Source organism: Rhinopithecus bieti, unplaced genomic scaffold (genome assembly GCF_001698545.2).
Source record: "Rhinopithecus bieti isolate Rb0 unplaced genomic scaffold, ASM169854v2 scaffold_15296, whole genome shotgun sequence".
Taxonomy (NCBI): Eukaryota; Metazoa; Chordata; class Mammalia; order Primates; family Cercopithecidae; genus Rhinopithecus; species Rhinopithecus bieti.
The window spans coordinates 1,274,640-1,289,097 of NW_016809075.1; the positions used below are offsets into that span (position 1 = coordinate 1,274,640).

The 14,458-nt window shown below is 39.5% G+C and overlaps 1 protein-coding gene across 1 annotated transcript in view; it reads right to left on the reverse strand.

Annotated features, from left to right (window-relative positions):
- Positions 1 to 14,458, reverse strand: part of UBXN4 (UBX domain protein 4) — a 44,183-nt gene that overhangs the window by 27,153 nt on the left and 2,572 nt on the right. The window contains exons 2-5 of the mRNA XM_017888459.1: positions 8,803 to 8,905; positions 5,478 to 5,506; positions 4,776 to 4,894; positions 3,360 to 3,534 (exon numbers count right to left, since the gene is read on the reverse strand). Coding sequence (XP_017743948.1) covers positions 3,360 to 3,534; positions 4,776 to 4,894; positions 5,478 to 5,506; positions 8,803 to 8,905 — 426 coding nt within the window. The remainder of the gene's footprint in view (positions 1 to 3,359; positions 3,535 to 4,775; positions 4,895 to 5,477; positions 5,507 to 8,802; positions 8,906 to 14,458) is intronic.

Consider the following 14,458-nt stretch of genomic DNA (forward strand, 5'->3'; position numbering starts at 1 on the left):
GGGAGGTGGAGGTTGCAGAGAGCTGAGATCACACCACTGCACTGCAGCCTGGGCAACACAGTGAGACTCTGTCTCAAAAAAAAAAAAAAAAAATTATTCTAAAAGGCAACTATATATAATCTTAAAAGATTTACATTCCTTCCTTATATTTTAGAGATACATACTGAAATATTTTACTTGAGATTTGTTCTAAATAAGTGGAAAAAGAAGAGGAGTGGAGAGCACAGATGAGAATACTGGCCATGAAGCTAGGCAATGGATTAATCAGGTTTTCTTATACTATTTTTTTTTCTATTTCTGTATATGTTTGAAATTTTCCATAATAAAAAGTTTTGTTTGTTTGTTTGTTTTTTTAAGTTACAGGCCTGGATGCAATGGCTCATGCCTGTAATCCCAGCACTTTCAGAGGGCAAGGCAGGAGGATTACTGGAGGACAGGAGTTTGAGACAGACTAAGTAACATAGTGAGACCCCACCTCTGCAAAGAATATAATTTAAAAATTAGGCTGGGCGCGGTGGCTCATACCTATAATCCCAGCACTTTGGGAAGCCAAGGCAAGCAGATGACCTGAGGTCGGGAGTTTGAGACCAGCCTGATCAACATGGAGAAACCCATCCCTACTAAAAACACAAAATTAGCCGGGTGTGGTGGCGCATGCTTGAGAATCGCTTGAACCTGGGAGGTGGAGGTTGTGGTGAGCCAAGATCGTGCCATTGCACTCCTGTCTGGGCAACAAGAGCAAAATTCCGTCTCAAAAAAAAAAAAAAAAAATTTAGCCAGGTGTGGTGGTGCACACCTGGAGTCCTAGCTACTCAGGCAGCTGAAGCAGCAGGATCACGTGAGCCCAGGAGTTGGAGATTATAGTGAGCTGTGTTTCTGCCACCGCACTCCAGCCTGGGAGACAGAGCCAGACCCCATCTCAAAAAAAAAAAAAAAAAATTTTTTTTTTTAGACACAGGGTCTGGCTCTGTCACCCAGGATGGACTGCAGTGACATGATCACAGCTCACTGCAGTATCAACCTCCCCAGCTTAAGCAACCCTCCCATCTCTCAGCCTCCTAAATAGCTGAAATTACAGGCATGTACCACCACACCTGGCTAATTTTGGATTTTTGTAGAGACAAGAGTTTTGCCATGTTGTCCAGGCTGGTCTCAAACTCCTGGGCTCAAGCAATCTGCCCACCTTGGCCTGTCAAAGCACTGGGATTATAGGTGTGAACAACCACTACTGACCAAAAAAAAAAAAAAAAAAAAAAAAAAAAATTTGTAAGCTACAAAAAACTGAGATTAGAGTTGCTACCCACCTCAGATAAGCCAGACCTTGCAGTTTTAGTCTAGCCAAGTTAACTGTCTACTAAAACAAAAACAACACTCTTCACAGGAATACAATGAAACCCAGAGTGTCTACGACAATGTACAAGATATAATCCAGCATTTTTTGACATATAAACAAAAAGGAAAATGTGACCCATTCTAAAGGGTAAAGGTGATCAACACAAACCAATCCTCAGATGAGCTACATATTGAAACTGTCAGACAAGGACTTTAAAGCAGCCATTATAACTCAAATGAGGAAAAGGGAAATACACTTGAAATGAATTAAAAGAATAAAACATAGATTAAGAGTACTCATTCTGCACAACTGTTGTAACTTATGAGTCAAACTGTTTCAAAATAAAAAGTTATAATAAGATAGAAACAGAAATCCTAGCACTAAAAAAATGTGTAACAGAATTTTATCTAAAATAAAAAATTCACTGGATGGGCTTAATATCAGAATGGAGATGATAAAGAGTCAGTGAACTTGTAGATCAACAGAATTATCCAATCCAAAGAAGAAAAAATAAGAGTGAAAAAAATAAACCTGTGGGACAATATCATGAAGCCTAATATACATGTAATTCATTCCAGCAAGATATATGGACCAAACTTCCCAAACTTGGTGAAAGTCACACATTTACAGATGCAAGAAACTAGGCAAACCAAAAACAGGATAAATACAAAGAAAAATACACTTAGGCATATCACAGTCAAATTGCTAAAAAACAAAGAAAGAAAGAAATCCTGAAAGCAGCCAAACCAACATACTCCTTACAGGGAGGAACAATCAGAATTTGTGGAGACTTCTCATAGAACACTATGAAGACCAGAACATGGTGGACAATACCTGTAACTGTAAACACAAAATTTTTATATCCAGCAAAAATATCCTTCCAGAATGAAGATGAAACAAAGTCATTTCCCATAAAGAAAACTCCAGACCTGTACAATAAGTAATGCTAAAGGAAAATTTTCAGGCTGAAGGAATATTATACCAGAGGGAAACACGTATCTATCTTCAAAACGGAATGAAGCATTTTGGAAATAATATATATCCAGGTAAATATAATTAAAGTAATTATTCTGTTGTAGACCTAAATGAACATCCATAATAGAGTCCTTCAGGTCTGTACATATCCAGAAGTTGAACGATCCATGGATGTAAAACCTCAAAATGAGACAAACAGCTGTACTTCAAATAGTCAAAACCTGTCATGTGTAACTCCACAAGGCAGCACTAATGTTAACAGGAAGTTATGGGGCATCAAATTTCAGCTCAATATGAGGAAGACTCTTTCTAAAAACTAGAGCTGTTCAACAACAGAACAGGCATCCTAGCAAGGTAATGAGCTTCCCATCATTGAATGCATTCAAATAAAAGCCTGATGATTATTTGTGTGGGATACTGGAGTAGAATCATCTTTTAGGACACTAATATTCTAACATCTTGATTTATCTACCCCTGGGTAGCCTAATACAAAGCTACATTACACCAAACAACTCCAACCACAATCCCAAAAATTCAGTATAAAATTTCTCTTTTGCCTTTTCTATCAATGAGTTTACAGTCACACCTCTTACTTCTACAAGCTCTATGTCATAATTATCTTTTACCTCTAATTAAAAAATAGACATATAATACTATTTTCTTAAATTTATATAGCTTTTACATGCTATAAAACAATTCCAAATATAATACATTAGTTCATTTGAACCTTTCAGAATTCTCTAGGCTAGTAAGAGATTTTTAAAACTGCTCAGTGTCATGACATTCCTTGAAGCATATAGCACAATAGCAGAAATTATAAATCAATTGCTCTGGATTGTTGACTATTTGGGAGTCAAGTTGACATTCACTGACTTTATCGTCTTCTGCCACTAAATGACACATGTGTACTTAATACAGTCCTTAAATTTTAAGCTAAATAAATGTGAAGAAAAATACATACGATATATTTATTTTTAAAATATTAATACTTAAATATTAAAATGCAGTGAAGGAGCTTCTATTGTACTCAAAAAGGTACATTAAAAGTTACCTGTTGCAGTATCTGACTTTGTATCAGAAGTGGGTAGTATCTCACAAAGCTCTGCATTTCTGGACTCAGAGTTTTCACAAGTGTTGTTAGGTTCAAATGAGGCAGATGGAGTAGACACTGAACTTTCCGACTGACTGTCATTTGCTACTGATGCTTCACTTTTTAGCGAATGCATCTAGGGAGAAAATAAATAAATTGGATTTTAATTAATAGATAAGAATCTAAACTTGGCAGTAGAGACCAAAATACAGGTTAATTTATACTCTATAAAAAGAGAAATATGAAATGTTCATAAACAGATGAGTCCAAAATGTATAATCCTAAGCATGATATAATCACATTATGGAATTTACCTGCAAGGTGGCAAGACCATAAAAAGATTTGTTAAAGCACACCATTAATTTTCCCTCAAATTAGATTTCAAAGAAAAAAGTTACAAACCTATTAGCCATTTGTCCAAAGTAGATAGAAATGATTAATTACTGAGTATAAAATCCTTAAAATATATTAAGCAATATACAGTTAGAGCCTTAATATGACAGCAGCTTTCTCTTTCAACAAAGTTATGGTGATGTTCATTATGTTTTGAGATTGGGGTAAAAGATGGCTGGGCATGGTGGCTCATGCCTGTAATTCCAGCACTTTGGGAGGTCAAGGTGGGCAGATCACTTGAGGTCAGGAGTTCAAGACTAGCCTGGACAAGATGGCAAAACCCCGTCTCTACTAAAAATACAAAAATTTAGCTGGGCATGGTGGCACGTGCCTGTAATCACAGCCACTGGGGAGGCTGAGGCAGAAAAATCGCTCGAACCTGGGAGGTAGAGGTTGCAGTGAGCTGAGATCAGTCCACTGCACTCCAGCCTGGGCAACAGAGTGAGACTCCATCTCAAAAAAAAAAAAAAAAAAAAAGGGTAAAGAAGTCAGTCAAGTATTAAGTACTGGCTACTGGCACCTATAACTTTATGCTATTTACAAAACAGGTGATGAAGACAGTACTTACTACCTTTTAAAATTTTTGGCACAGCAGTTTCCAAAACATACAGAGGGGCTCCAAAAATATTCCAATGTCAGGAAGGGTGCGGTGGCTCACGCCTGTAGTCTCAGCACTTTGGGAGGTCAAGGCGGGCAGATCACCTGAGGTCAGGAGTTTGAGACCAGCCTAGCCAACAAGGTGAAACCCCGTCTCTACTAACAATACAAAAATTGTATTGTGCCTGTAATCTCAGCTACTTGGGAGGCTGGGGCAGGAGAATCACTTGAACCTGGGAGGTGGAGGCTGCAGTTGAGCTGAGATCACACCACTGCACTCCAGCCTGGGTGACAGAACAAGACTTCATCTCAAAAAAAAAAAAAGAAAAAAAAAATTGTAACTCTTGACCTACCATTTACGGAAATAACAGTTCTGTTCCTTCTTACCTGTCGGACTTTGTGAATTCTTGTAACAAGTTCATCTGCAGAAATACTTCCTGCTATTACTTCCAAGGGAATTCCACTGTCTCCAATAAAGAAACTGGATGGAACACACACTACAGGATCTGTACAGTTTAATTAAGTCTAACAATTCATGTGAAACAAAAGGGTAGTTTTATGAAATATTATTGGTAACAAAGGAAAACAAATCTTTGTGATTTTCACAACATAATCTAACATATTTATTAAATAATTTCAAGTACCACATCATTATACCTGTAGTATTAACACATGTGACACGTTAATTTATGAGGTATATTCAAGTGAAGAATCTACTACATTCTCCTCTATCATAACTTCCTTGCCCATCCATCTTGCTGCCAGCTGACTCTTGCAAACTACTTATAACATTCCAACCCAACTGCTCTGTATTTTTTTTCAGATATTCACATTTTTAAAACTCCCTATCCTATCTTTAGCTACAATGTATTATCTCAATGTACAGGGTGCACTACACTGTTGAGTTACTTTTATATATCTTTGAAATTTTCTATAATATTTTTCTACAATGAGGACACTTAGTAATAAAGTTTCCATAAAAAAGAATGTATGATTTCCTAAATAAAATGAATAATTTCTAAATTTCATAAATACCAAAAGGAAGATAAATAAATGTATATATATAAGCAATTCTTTACGAAAGGATACAGATTTGTGAAAACTGTAGGCAGGCTTCACTATAAAACAAAATCAAACAGAAAATTACTAGATGAATGCAAGTATTTTCTAAATACTGAGTTGTTTTAATAAAATTTACTGTACCAACCACAAGTATTTTCCTGAAACTACCAGTGTCTTTCACAGCAATCAGGTAGAAGGAGAAAAATATAATTCTTATTTCATTAAGACTTTTTCTGGTTTGTTTTTATAATTTTCAGATGAAAGAATTATTTGTGGCTGGGCATGGTGGCTCATGCTTATAATCCCAGCACTTTGGGAGGCCGAGGCAGGCAGATCACTTGAGATCAAGAGTTTGAGACCAGCCTGGCCAACATGGTGAAACACCATCTCTACTAAAAATACAAAAATTAGCTGGGCGCAGTGGCAAGTGCCTATAATCCCAACTACTTGGGAGGCTGAGGTGGGAGAATCGCTTGAACCCAGGAGGCGGAAGTTTCAGTGAGCCAAGATCGCATCATTGCACTCCAGCCTGGGCAACAAGAGCAAAAGTCTGTCTCAAAGCTCACAGCTGTAATCCAAGCACTCTGGGAAGCCAAGGTGGGTGGATCACGAGGTCAGGAGTTGAGACCAACCTGGCCAACATGGTGAAATCCAGTCTCTACTAAAACTGCAAAAGTTAGCTGGGCATGGTGGCGCACACCTGTAATCCCAGCTACTGAGGAGGCTGAGGCAGGAGAATCTCTTGAACCTACCTGGTAGCCGGAGGTTGCAGTGAGCTGAGATCACGCCACTGCACTCTGGCCGGGACAACAGAGTGAGACTTCGTCTCAGAAAAGAAAGAACTATTTCCTCGTACAACCCACAAGCTAGTGGCTGCATCTGGTGGCTAAAAAATTAATTTGGTATCTGCCATGCTGCTTCCTCAGTGGCAAGTATACCTGAATACAATATCTTAACCTGGAACATGAAGATATAAGGCCTACGACTTACTTAGGTATGTGATAATGTAATAGTCTATAATAACAAAGGATTAAAAACAAACTATCTACCTATAAAAACTGAATAATTATGCAATCATAAAAAAAGGCAGGCCAGCACTGTGGCTCACGTCTGTAATCCCATCACTTTAGGAGGTCAAGGCAGGTGGATCACGAGGTGAGGAAATTGTGACCAGCCTGGCAAACATGGCAAAACTCTGTCTCTACTAAAAATACAAAAATTGGCCTGGCATGGTGGCTCGCAGCTGTAATCCCAGCACTTTGGGAGGCCAAGGCAAGCGGATCACAAGGTCAGGAGTTCGAGACCAGTCTGGTCAACATAGTGAAACTCCCTCTCGACTGAAAATACAAAAAATTAGCTGGGTTTGGTGGTGTGCGCCTGTAATCCCAGCTACTTGGGAGGCTAAGGCAGGAGAATTGCGTGAACCTGGGAGGCAGAGGTTGCAGTGAGCCGAGATCGTGCCATTGCACTCCAGCCCAGGGGACAATGTGAGACTCTGTCTCAAAAAAAAAAAAAAAAAAGAAAAGAAAAAGGTATGGAAAAGTATGTCAAAATGCTATTAATACTATTTTTGTAAAACACAGAAGGAAAACGAACACTAACACGATGCAGTCAACAAAATCCAGATGGGAGGAAACCACAGAACAAATGTATAGAAAAAATGATCTGGTGTCTTTAAAATACAAATTCCAAAGAGCAGGGGAGTTGGAGGAGAGGCCTACATACTGAGAGAAATCAATGCATCCCAATGTGTGGTCCTTGAATAATTTTGAACTAAAAAACTGCAATAAAGTAATAAAACTATGACTTTGAAGAGACAACTGAAAAGTAGAACACTGGTTGGTTATCTGATAGTAAAGAATTATTAGTTTGTGAATTATTAATATTAGAGTTATGTTTAAAAAATTCACAATCCTTGTATTTTGGAGACATACTAAAATATTTATAGATGGAGTGATACAGTGACTGTGATTTGCTTCAAAATTATTTGGATTGAGTGGAAATGGGTGGGGGTATAGATGAAACAAGACTGACCATGAATTAATTACCAAAGCTAGTAGACAAGTACATGGGGTACATTACACTGTTACATTACTTTCATATATGTTTGAAACTTCCTATACAATATTGTATATATTTGAAACTTCCTATAATAAAAATGTTTTTAAAAGATGGGGAGGAGGAATGGAGAAACAAAACAGACTTGTGGACATCAGGTACTGTGAGGAACATAGAAATGTCCTTATTTCTATTGATTAAATGACTCCATTCCCAAAAATAGGATTCAAAACAGTGAGTGATCAACCTCTCAGAGATATTCAATGTATGATTTACCATTACTTCCAAGTTTTTAGAAGCTGGAGATCACTGTTCTTTTTGCATTCCTGGTACATGTTAGATGGCTGCTTGGTAGACTAGGAAGGCTTGAAGTTTTTTCAGCAGGATTCATGATGCATTTAGCAAATGGCAGTTAGAATTTAAGTTCCTAATATGCCTTAGATATCCAAAAACATAACATTCTTTTTTTTTTTTTTTTTTTTTTTGAGACAGTCTTGCTCTCTCGCCCGGGCTATAGTGCAGTGATGCAGTCACTGCTCACTGCAGCCTCAATTTCAACCTCCTGGGCTCAAGTGATCCTCTTACCTCAGCCTCCCAAGTAGTTGGGATTACAGGCATGTGCCACCACACCTGGCTAATTTTTGTATTTTTTTTTTTTTTTTAGTAGAGACAGGGTCTCATTGTGTTGCCCAGACTGGTTTCAAACTCCTGACCTCAAGTGATCCGCCTGTCTTGGCCTCCCAAAGTTCTGGGATTACCGGCGTGAGCCACTGTGCCTGGCCTACATTCTTTTTTTTTTTGTAAGACAGAGTTTGACTCTGTCACCCAGGCTGGAATGCAGTGGCATGATCACAGCTCACTGTAGTCCCAATCTTCAGGGACCAAGTGATCCTCCTGTCAGCCTCCCAAGTAGCTAGGACCATAGGCACACACCACACTCCTAATTGTATTATTATTTTTTGTAGAGACAGGGTCTCACTATGTTGCCCAGGCTAGTCTCTTAACTCCTGGGCTCAAGCGATCCTCCCCTCAGTCTCCCAAGTAGCTGGGACCACAGGCACACACCACACTCCTAATTGTATTACTATTTTTTGTAGAGACAGGGTCTCACTATGTTGCCCAGGCTAGTCTCTAACTCCTGGGCTCAAGCAATCCTCCCACGTCAGTCTCCCAAAGTGCTAGACGTGCCCAGCCCAACATCAACATTCTTACAGTCCAAGAGTATCACTATAAATCAAAGATAAATAATACTCATAAATTTTAAAACTAATAAAATATTAAAACATAAACAAACCTTTTGGTATCGATTTTAATAGCAACAAAACTGTTTGAAGATGCTTCTGTAACTTTATCATCTTCCCAACTTGCAGCCATCCGTGTAGACTGTTCATCATCACCTGTAGAACATTTAAAAAATTCTTATACCAGGCCGGGATCTGCTGATTGCAAATTCTTTTTCCCTGGAAAACGAAAACTTCAAATAAAATATAATCCCACCTATACTACTTTCTGCCAAATTTGAAAACTGAATTTTCCACTAAATGAAAAGTGTGACTGCATACATAGTTCACATCATGAAGAGCAATGAAAACAAACTACATTGGACTATTTAAATGACACAAAGTATTTCATAAAAGAAGTTATCTAAATTATGATGTGAAAAGTACCACAACAATAAGTAGTCATAGGCAGAAATGTGCAATGCCTATTTGGGCTTTTGTACATGAGATTTTAGAAAATTAAAAGTTGCGGGCTGGGTGCGGTGGTTCGCGTCTATAATCTCAGCACTTTGGGAGGCCAAGGCGGGTAGATCACCTGAGGTCAGGAGTTCAAGACCAGACTGGCCAACATGGTGAAACCCCATCTCTACTTAGCCGGGTGTGGTGGCACATGTCTGTAATACCAGCTACATGGGAGGCTGAGGCAGGAGAATCACTTGAACTCGGAAGGTGGAGGCTGCATTGAGTTGAGATCGCACCACTGCACTCCAGCCTGGGTGAGAGAGTGAGACTGTCTATACAGAGAGGAAAAAAAAAGTTTGTTATCTGTCCTTTATGTGGCACCTTTCTGTTGAGTTCAACATCTCCACTCTACAGCATTTATACTCCAAAATTCTTCCACTGTAGACAGAGGCAGGTACAATTCTGTTTGCAATTTTGGACTTACCTTTTATTGTAGGTATGCTAATTATAAAAGGTAGGCTAAACTATAACTAATCTATGGTGATGGAATTCAGTATAGTGGCTACCTTGATAGAGGGGAAAGGTACCACCAACTGAGAAAGAGCATGAAGGAGCCTTCGGGAATGCTGAAAATGTTCTGTATCTTTTTTTTTTTTTTTTTTTTTTTTTAGGGGGTTTTTTTTTTTTTTTTTTTTTTTTTGAGATGGAGTTTTACTCTTGTTGCCCAGGCTGCAGTGCAATGGCGCGATCTTGGCTCACTGCAATCTCTGCCTTCCGGGTTCAAGAGATTCTCCTGCCTCAGCCTCCTGAGTAGCTGGAATTACAGGCGCCTGCCACCACGACCGGCTAATCTTTTGTATTTCTAGTAGAAACGGGGTTTCACTATGTTGGCCAGGCCGATTTAATGCACCTCAGCCTTCTTCACTGCCGTTATTCGTTTATGGTAACTCCATCCTTTCAGTTCTCAGGCCAAAAACTTTAGTTTTCCTTGATTGCAATTGACCTATCTCCAAAATACATCAATAATGTAACTATTTCTTACCACCTTCACTACTGCTACCCTGATCCAAGCTATCACATCTCACCTAGAAGCCTAGTAAAAGCCTCCAAATTTGTCTTCCTGCTAAGTCTATTCTTAACACAGCAACCTTCTCTTAAAAAAAAAGATCGTATCAACTCTCTGCTTAGATCACACAATGGCTCCCCATTTTCCTCAGAGTAAAAGTCAAAGTCCTTACAGGGGGCTACAAGACCCACACATCAGGCCTCCAACTACTTCTGTGACATCATCCCTTTTTCCTTTCTTGCTATTTTTTCCTTCTATTCCTCAAATACGAAAGACACTCCAGCTATAAGGTCTTTGTACTAGTGGTTTCCTCTGCCTGGAATGTTCTTCTCCCAGATAACTACATGGTTAACTTCCAACTCCCTTAAAACTTTGCTCAAATATCAGCTCAATAAAGCTGATACTTAATCACTCACTTTAACATTACAACTTCCCTAATCACTCACTTTAAAATTACACTCAAGACATTCCCAAAGCTCTCTTATCTCCTGTTCTGTTTTTCTGTATTACTTATCACCTTCCAATATATTATGCATTTTTAATTATGTTTACTAGTATCTGTCTCCCCTAACTAGAATGAAGGTTCCATGAAGGCAAGGAATGGTTCCATTTTATTTACTGACAAGACTGAAATCCCTACAAAACAATACAGTAGGTACTCAGTAAGTACTCTGTGGAGTCGCTAAATGCCTAATATAGTTAAGTATGATGGCATGCCTATAATAATTGCCTCTAATGCTGTTTATTTGAATATATTTTGCGAGATGAGATTCAGGAATACCAGAAATAGGAGTTTGAGAAATTTGGCCACATAAAAGTAAACGGGGCCAGGTGCGGTGGCTCATGCCTGCAATCTCAGCACTTTGGGAGGCCGAGGTGGGTAGATCACAAGGTTAAGAGATCTAGACCAGCCGGGCACGGTGGCTCACGCCTGTAATCAGAGCACTTTGGGAGGCCAAGGTGAGCGGATCACGAGGTCAGGAGACTGAGACTATCCTGGCTAACACGGTGAAACCCCGTCTCTACTAAAAATACAAAAAATTAGCCGGGCGTGGTGGCGGGCGCCTGTAGTACCAGTTACTCGGGAGGCTGAGGCAGGAGAATCGCTTGAACCAGGGAGGTGGAGATTGTAGTGAGCCGAGATTGCACCACTGCGCTCCAGCCTGGTGGCAGAGCGACACTCCATCTAAAAAAAAAAAAGTAAACAGGACTAGAATGCATCCACAGATCAAATGCTCCATCAGCAGACTCCCAGATGCTGAAGATGCAAAATAACAAGAAGTTACTATTTGCAAGTGAGATCACTCTGAATGCATTTTCAGAAACCATCGGATGAGGAGAGATGTAAGATTCCAAATAAATGACTCACCTACCAAAGAAAAATAACTGTATGGGAACATTCTTACTACAAACACTTCTCATAGAAGGCTGTGAAGAGTGAGAAATTCTTTCCATTCATTCTTTTATATGTTCACTATTTTATTGCACATTTATTTTGTTCTGTATACTAAATATAAACCAAATGACACATTGAACTGTATACTAAATATAAACCAAATGACACACTGTCTGCCCTCAACAGAGCTTAAAATCTAATGCTATACAAAATTTTTAAACAAATAGACACTATACATAATTACAGTAATAAATGCTATGAAAAAGAAAACTATGAGAGAAAGTAACAAGAGAACTCTTTACAATGGTCAGAGAAGCCCTCTCTGAGGTGACAGTTAAGCTAAAATCTAAAGGATGAAAGAGTTCAGCCATGCCAAGAGCCAAAAGAGTTCACCATGCAGAAGGAATACGTGTGTAGGGAAAGGCCTATGTGATTGGCAACGTTGTGAACAACCGAGCTCAAGACGAGACTGAAGAGTTAAGATTCAAAGATGACTGTCTCACATTTATGGTTTATCCAACAAGATGTATGGTAGTGCCACTCAGATGCAGAACACTGGGAGAGAAACACAGGTTTAGGCAGTACATACATGTTTAGGCTTGAGAATCCTCGGAGGATCTAAACAGGGATATCATGTAAGTAGCTGAAAGTATAAATATTGCTTCTTATGAGGCTGGTGTGTCACTCCTTCGCCTATACTGTCCCAAAAGTCTCAACCCCACTGGCAGTGTCTGTCCTAGACTCAGCCTAGTGGTGGCCACCGCTGCTTGATCAGCAGTGGTGGAAAGCCTAATGGAATTACTCAATGCTCAATGACAACTTTCCTAATACTACTGAGTGGGATGATTGACAGCTAACTCTGGTATCTTTCTTTTCCTATTTTTAATCAAATTATCAACCATGAAGTTAGGTGGGCCTAAGATTTTAGGAGAAAACATCGTATCCTTTGTATCAGCAGTATCTTAAGTGAAGGCACTTAAAGAGATCAACAGGAACTCAGAAGCAAAGAGTTGCAGACCCTCATACAGTCTTTCTGACGTAAAAAAAAATCTCAACTGCACCGGGAGCGATGGCTCACGCCTGTAATCCCAGCATTCTGGGAGGCCGAGGCGGGTGGATCACGAGGTCAGGAGTTCAAGACCAGCCTGGCCAAGACGGTGAAACCAAGTCTCTACTAAAAATATACAAATTAGCTGGGCGTGGTGGTGGGTGCTTGTAATCCCAGCTACTCGGGAGGCCGAGGCAGAGAATTGCTGGAACCCAGGAGGCGGAGGTTGCAGTGAGCTTGGATCGTGTCACTGCACTCCAGCCTGGGCGACAGAGCGAGACTCTATCTCAACACAAAAACAAGAACAAAAACAAAAACAAAATCTCAACTGCTCAAAACCTAAAGGCTTCTGTGGTCTACATTCACCAAAAAAGGCAGTCAATGGCGCCTGTCATTAACAAAGTTTAGCCTACCTACCTAGCAACACTAGCCAGTGAACAGATACCTTTATTTCAGTCTTCTTGTCAGATTATTCCACCTTCCCAGGTATTAAATGAAAATCGTTCTGTTTCACTTACTTTACACAGTCACAATACTTTGAAAATCATATTAATCTGTTGGCTGAAGTAGTAGTAATCTCTCCAGTCTCCAAACATCAACTCTACAATATTCTTTAATTCATCCATGAAAATGTCACTAACTAAAGACAATTTGCCTGAAACATTTCCCACTTGAATAGTTCTATGAACCGAAGTGTACTTTTTTTTTTTTTTTTTTTTTTTGAGACGGAGTCTCGCTATGTCGCCCAGGCTGGAGTGCAGTGGCCGGATCTCAGCTCACTGCAAGCTCCGCCTCCCGGGTTCCCGCCATTCTCCCGCCTCAGCCTCCGAGTAGCTGGGACTACAGGCCCCGCAACCGCGCCCGGCTAGTTTTTTGTATTTTAGTAGAGACGGGGTTTCACCGTGTTAGCCAGGAGGGTCTCGATCTCCTGACCTCGTGATCCGCCCGTCTCGGCCTCCCAAAGTGCTGGGATTACAGGCTTGAGCCACCGCGCCCGGCCCGAAGTGTACTCTTGAGATCACTTCTTCCAGCTATAAAGATATCTTTCAATTTTTCCATTAAGTTGGTATATTATTACTGAGGTCTCAGACCTAAGAAAATTACGAGTTAGTCTTGGGGACTAAGTAGGCTAAAACTTTTAAAAAAGCTAGCTGTATTTTGGAACAGGTCAAGGGACAGACTTCTTTGTGAGACTGCTAACAGTCTTCCTGCAAACATTCAAGATTACATGTATTTAGAATATAATGTAATCATCATTACAATGATGAATTACAATATAATGTAATCATCATTACAATAATGAATACCATGTAATCATCACTAAAAAGTTAATTGAAGAAAGTATATATACACACAAAGCCCCGAAAGGCAAGACCTATAACTTTACTTAACTATTCCAATAATTTGTACTAGAGCTTCCAAATATTAGTATTTGTTAATAAAAAAATCTCTCATTTCTTTTTTTAAATTAACTAATTCACCTCAAGAGTGCCTTCTAGGAATGTTTGGACATTTGTTCAAAAACACGACTACCATAATCCTAGATTTCTGATTTCTATACCAATTTAAATCACCAATTTAAAATTGTTCAGTTTTTTCCTTAAGAAACAAAAAAGCGGGCCGGGCGCGGTGGCTCACGTCTGTAATCCCAGCACTTTGGGAGGCCGAGGCGGGCGGATCACAAGATCAGGAGATCGAGACCATCCTGGCTAACACGGTGAAACCCCGTCTCTACTAAAAAATACAAAAAACGGCCGG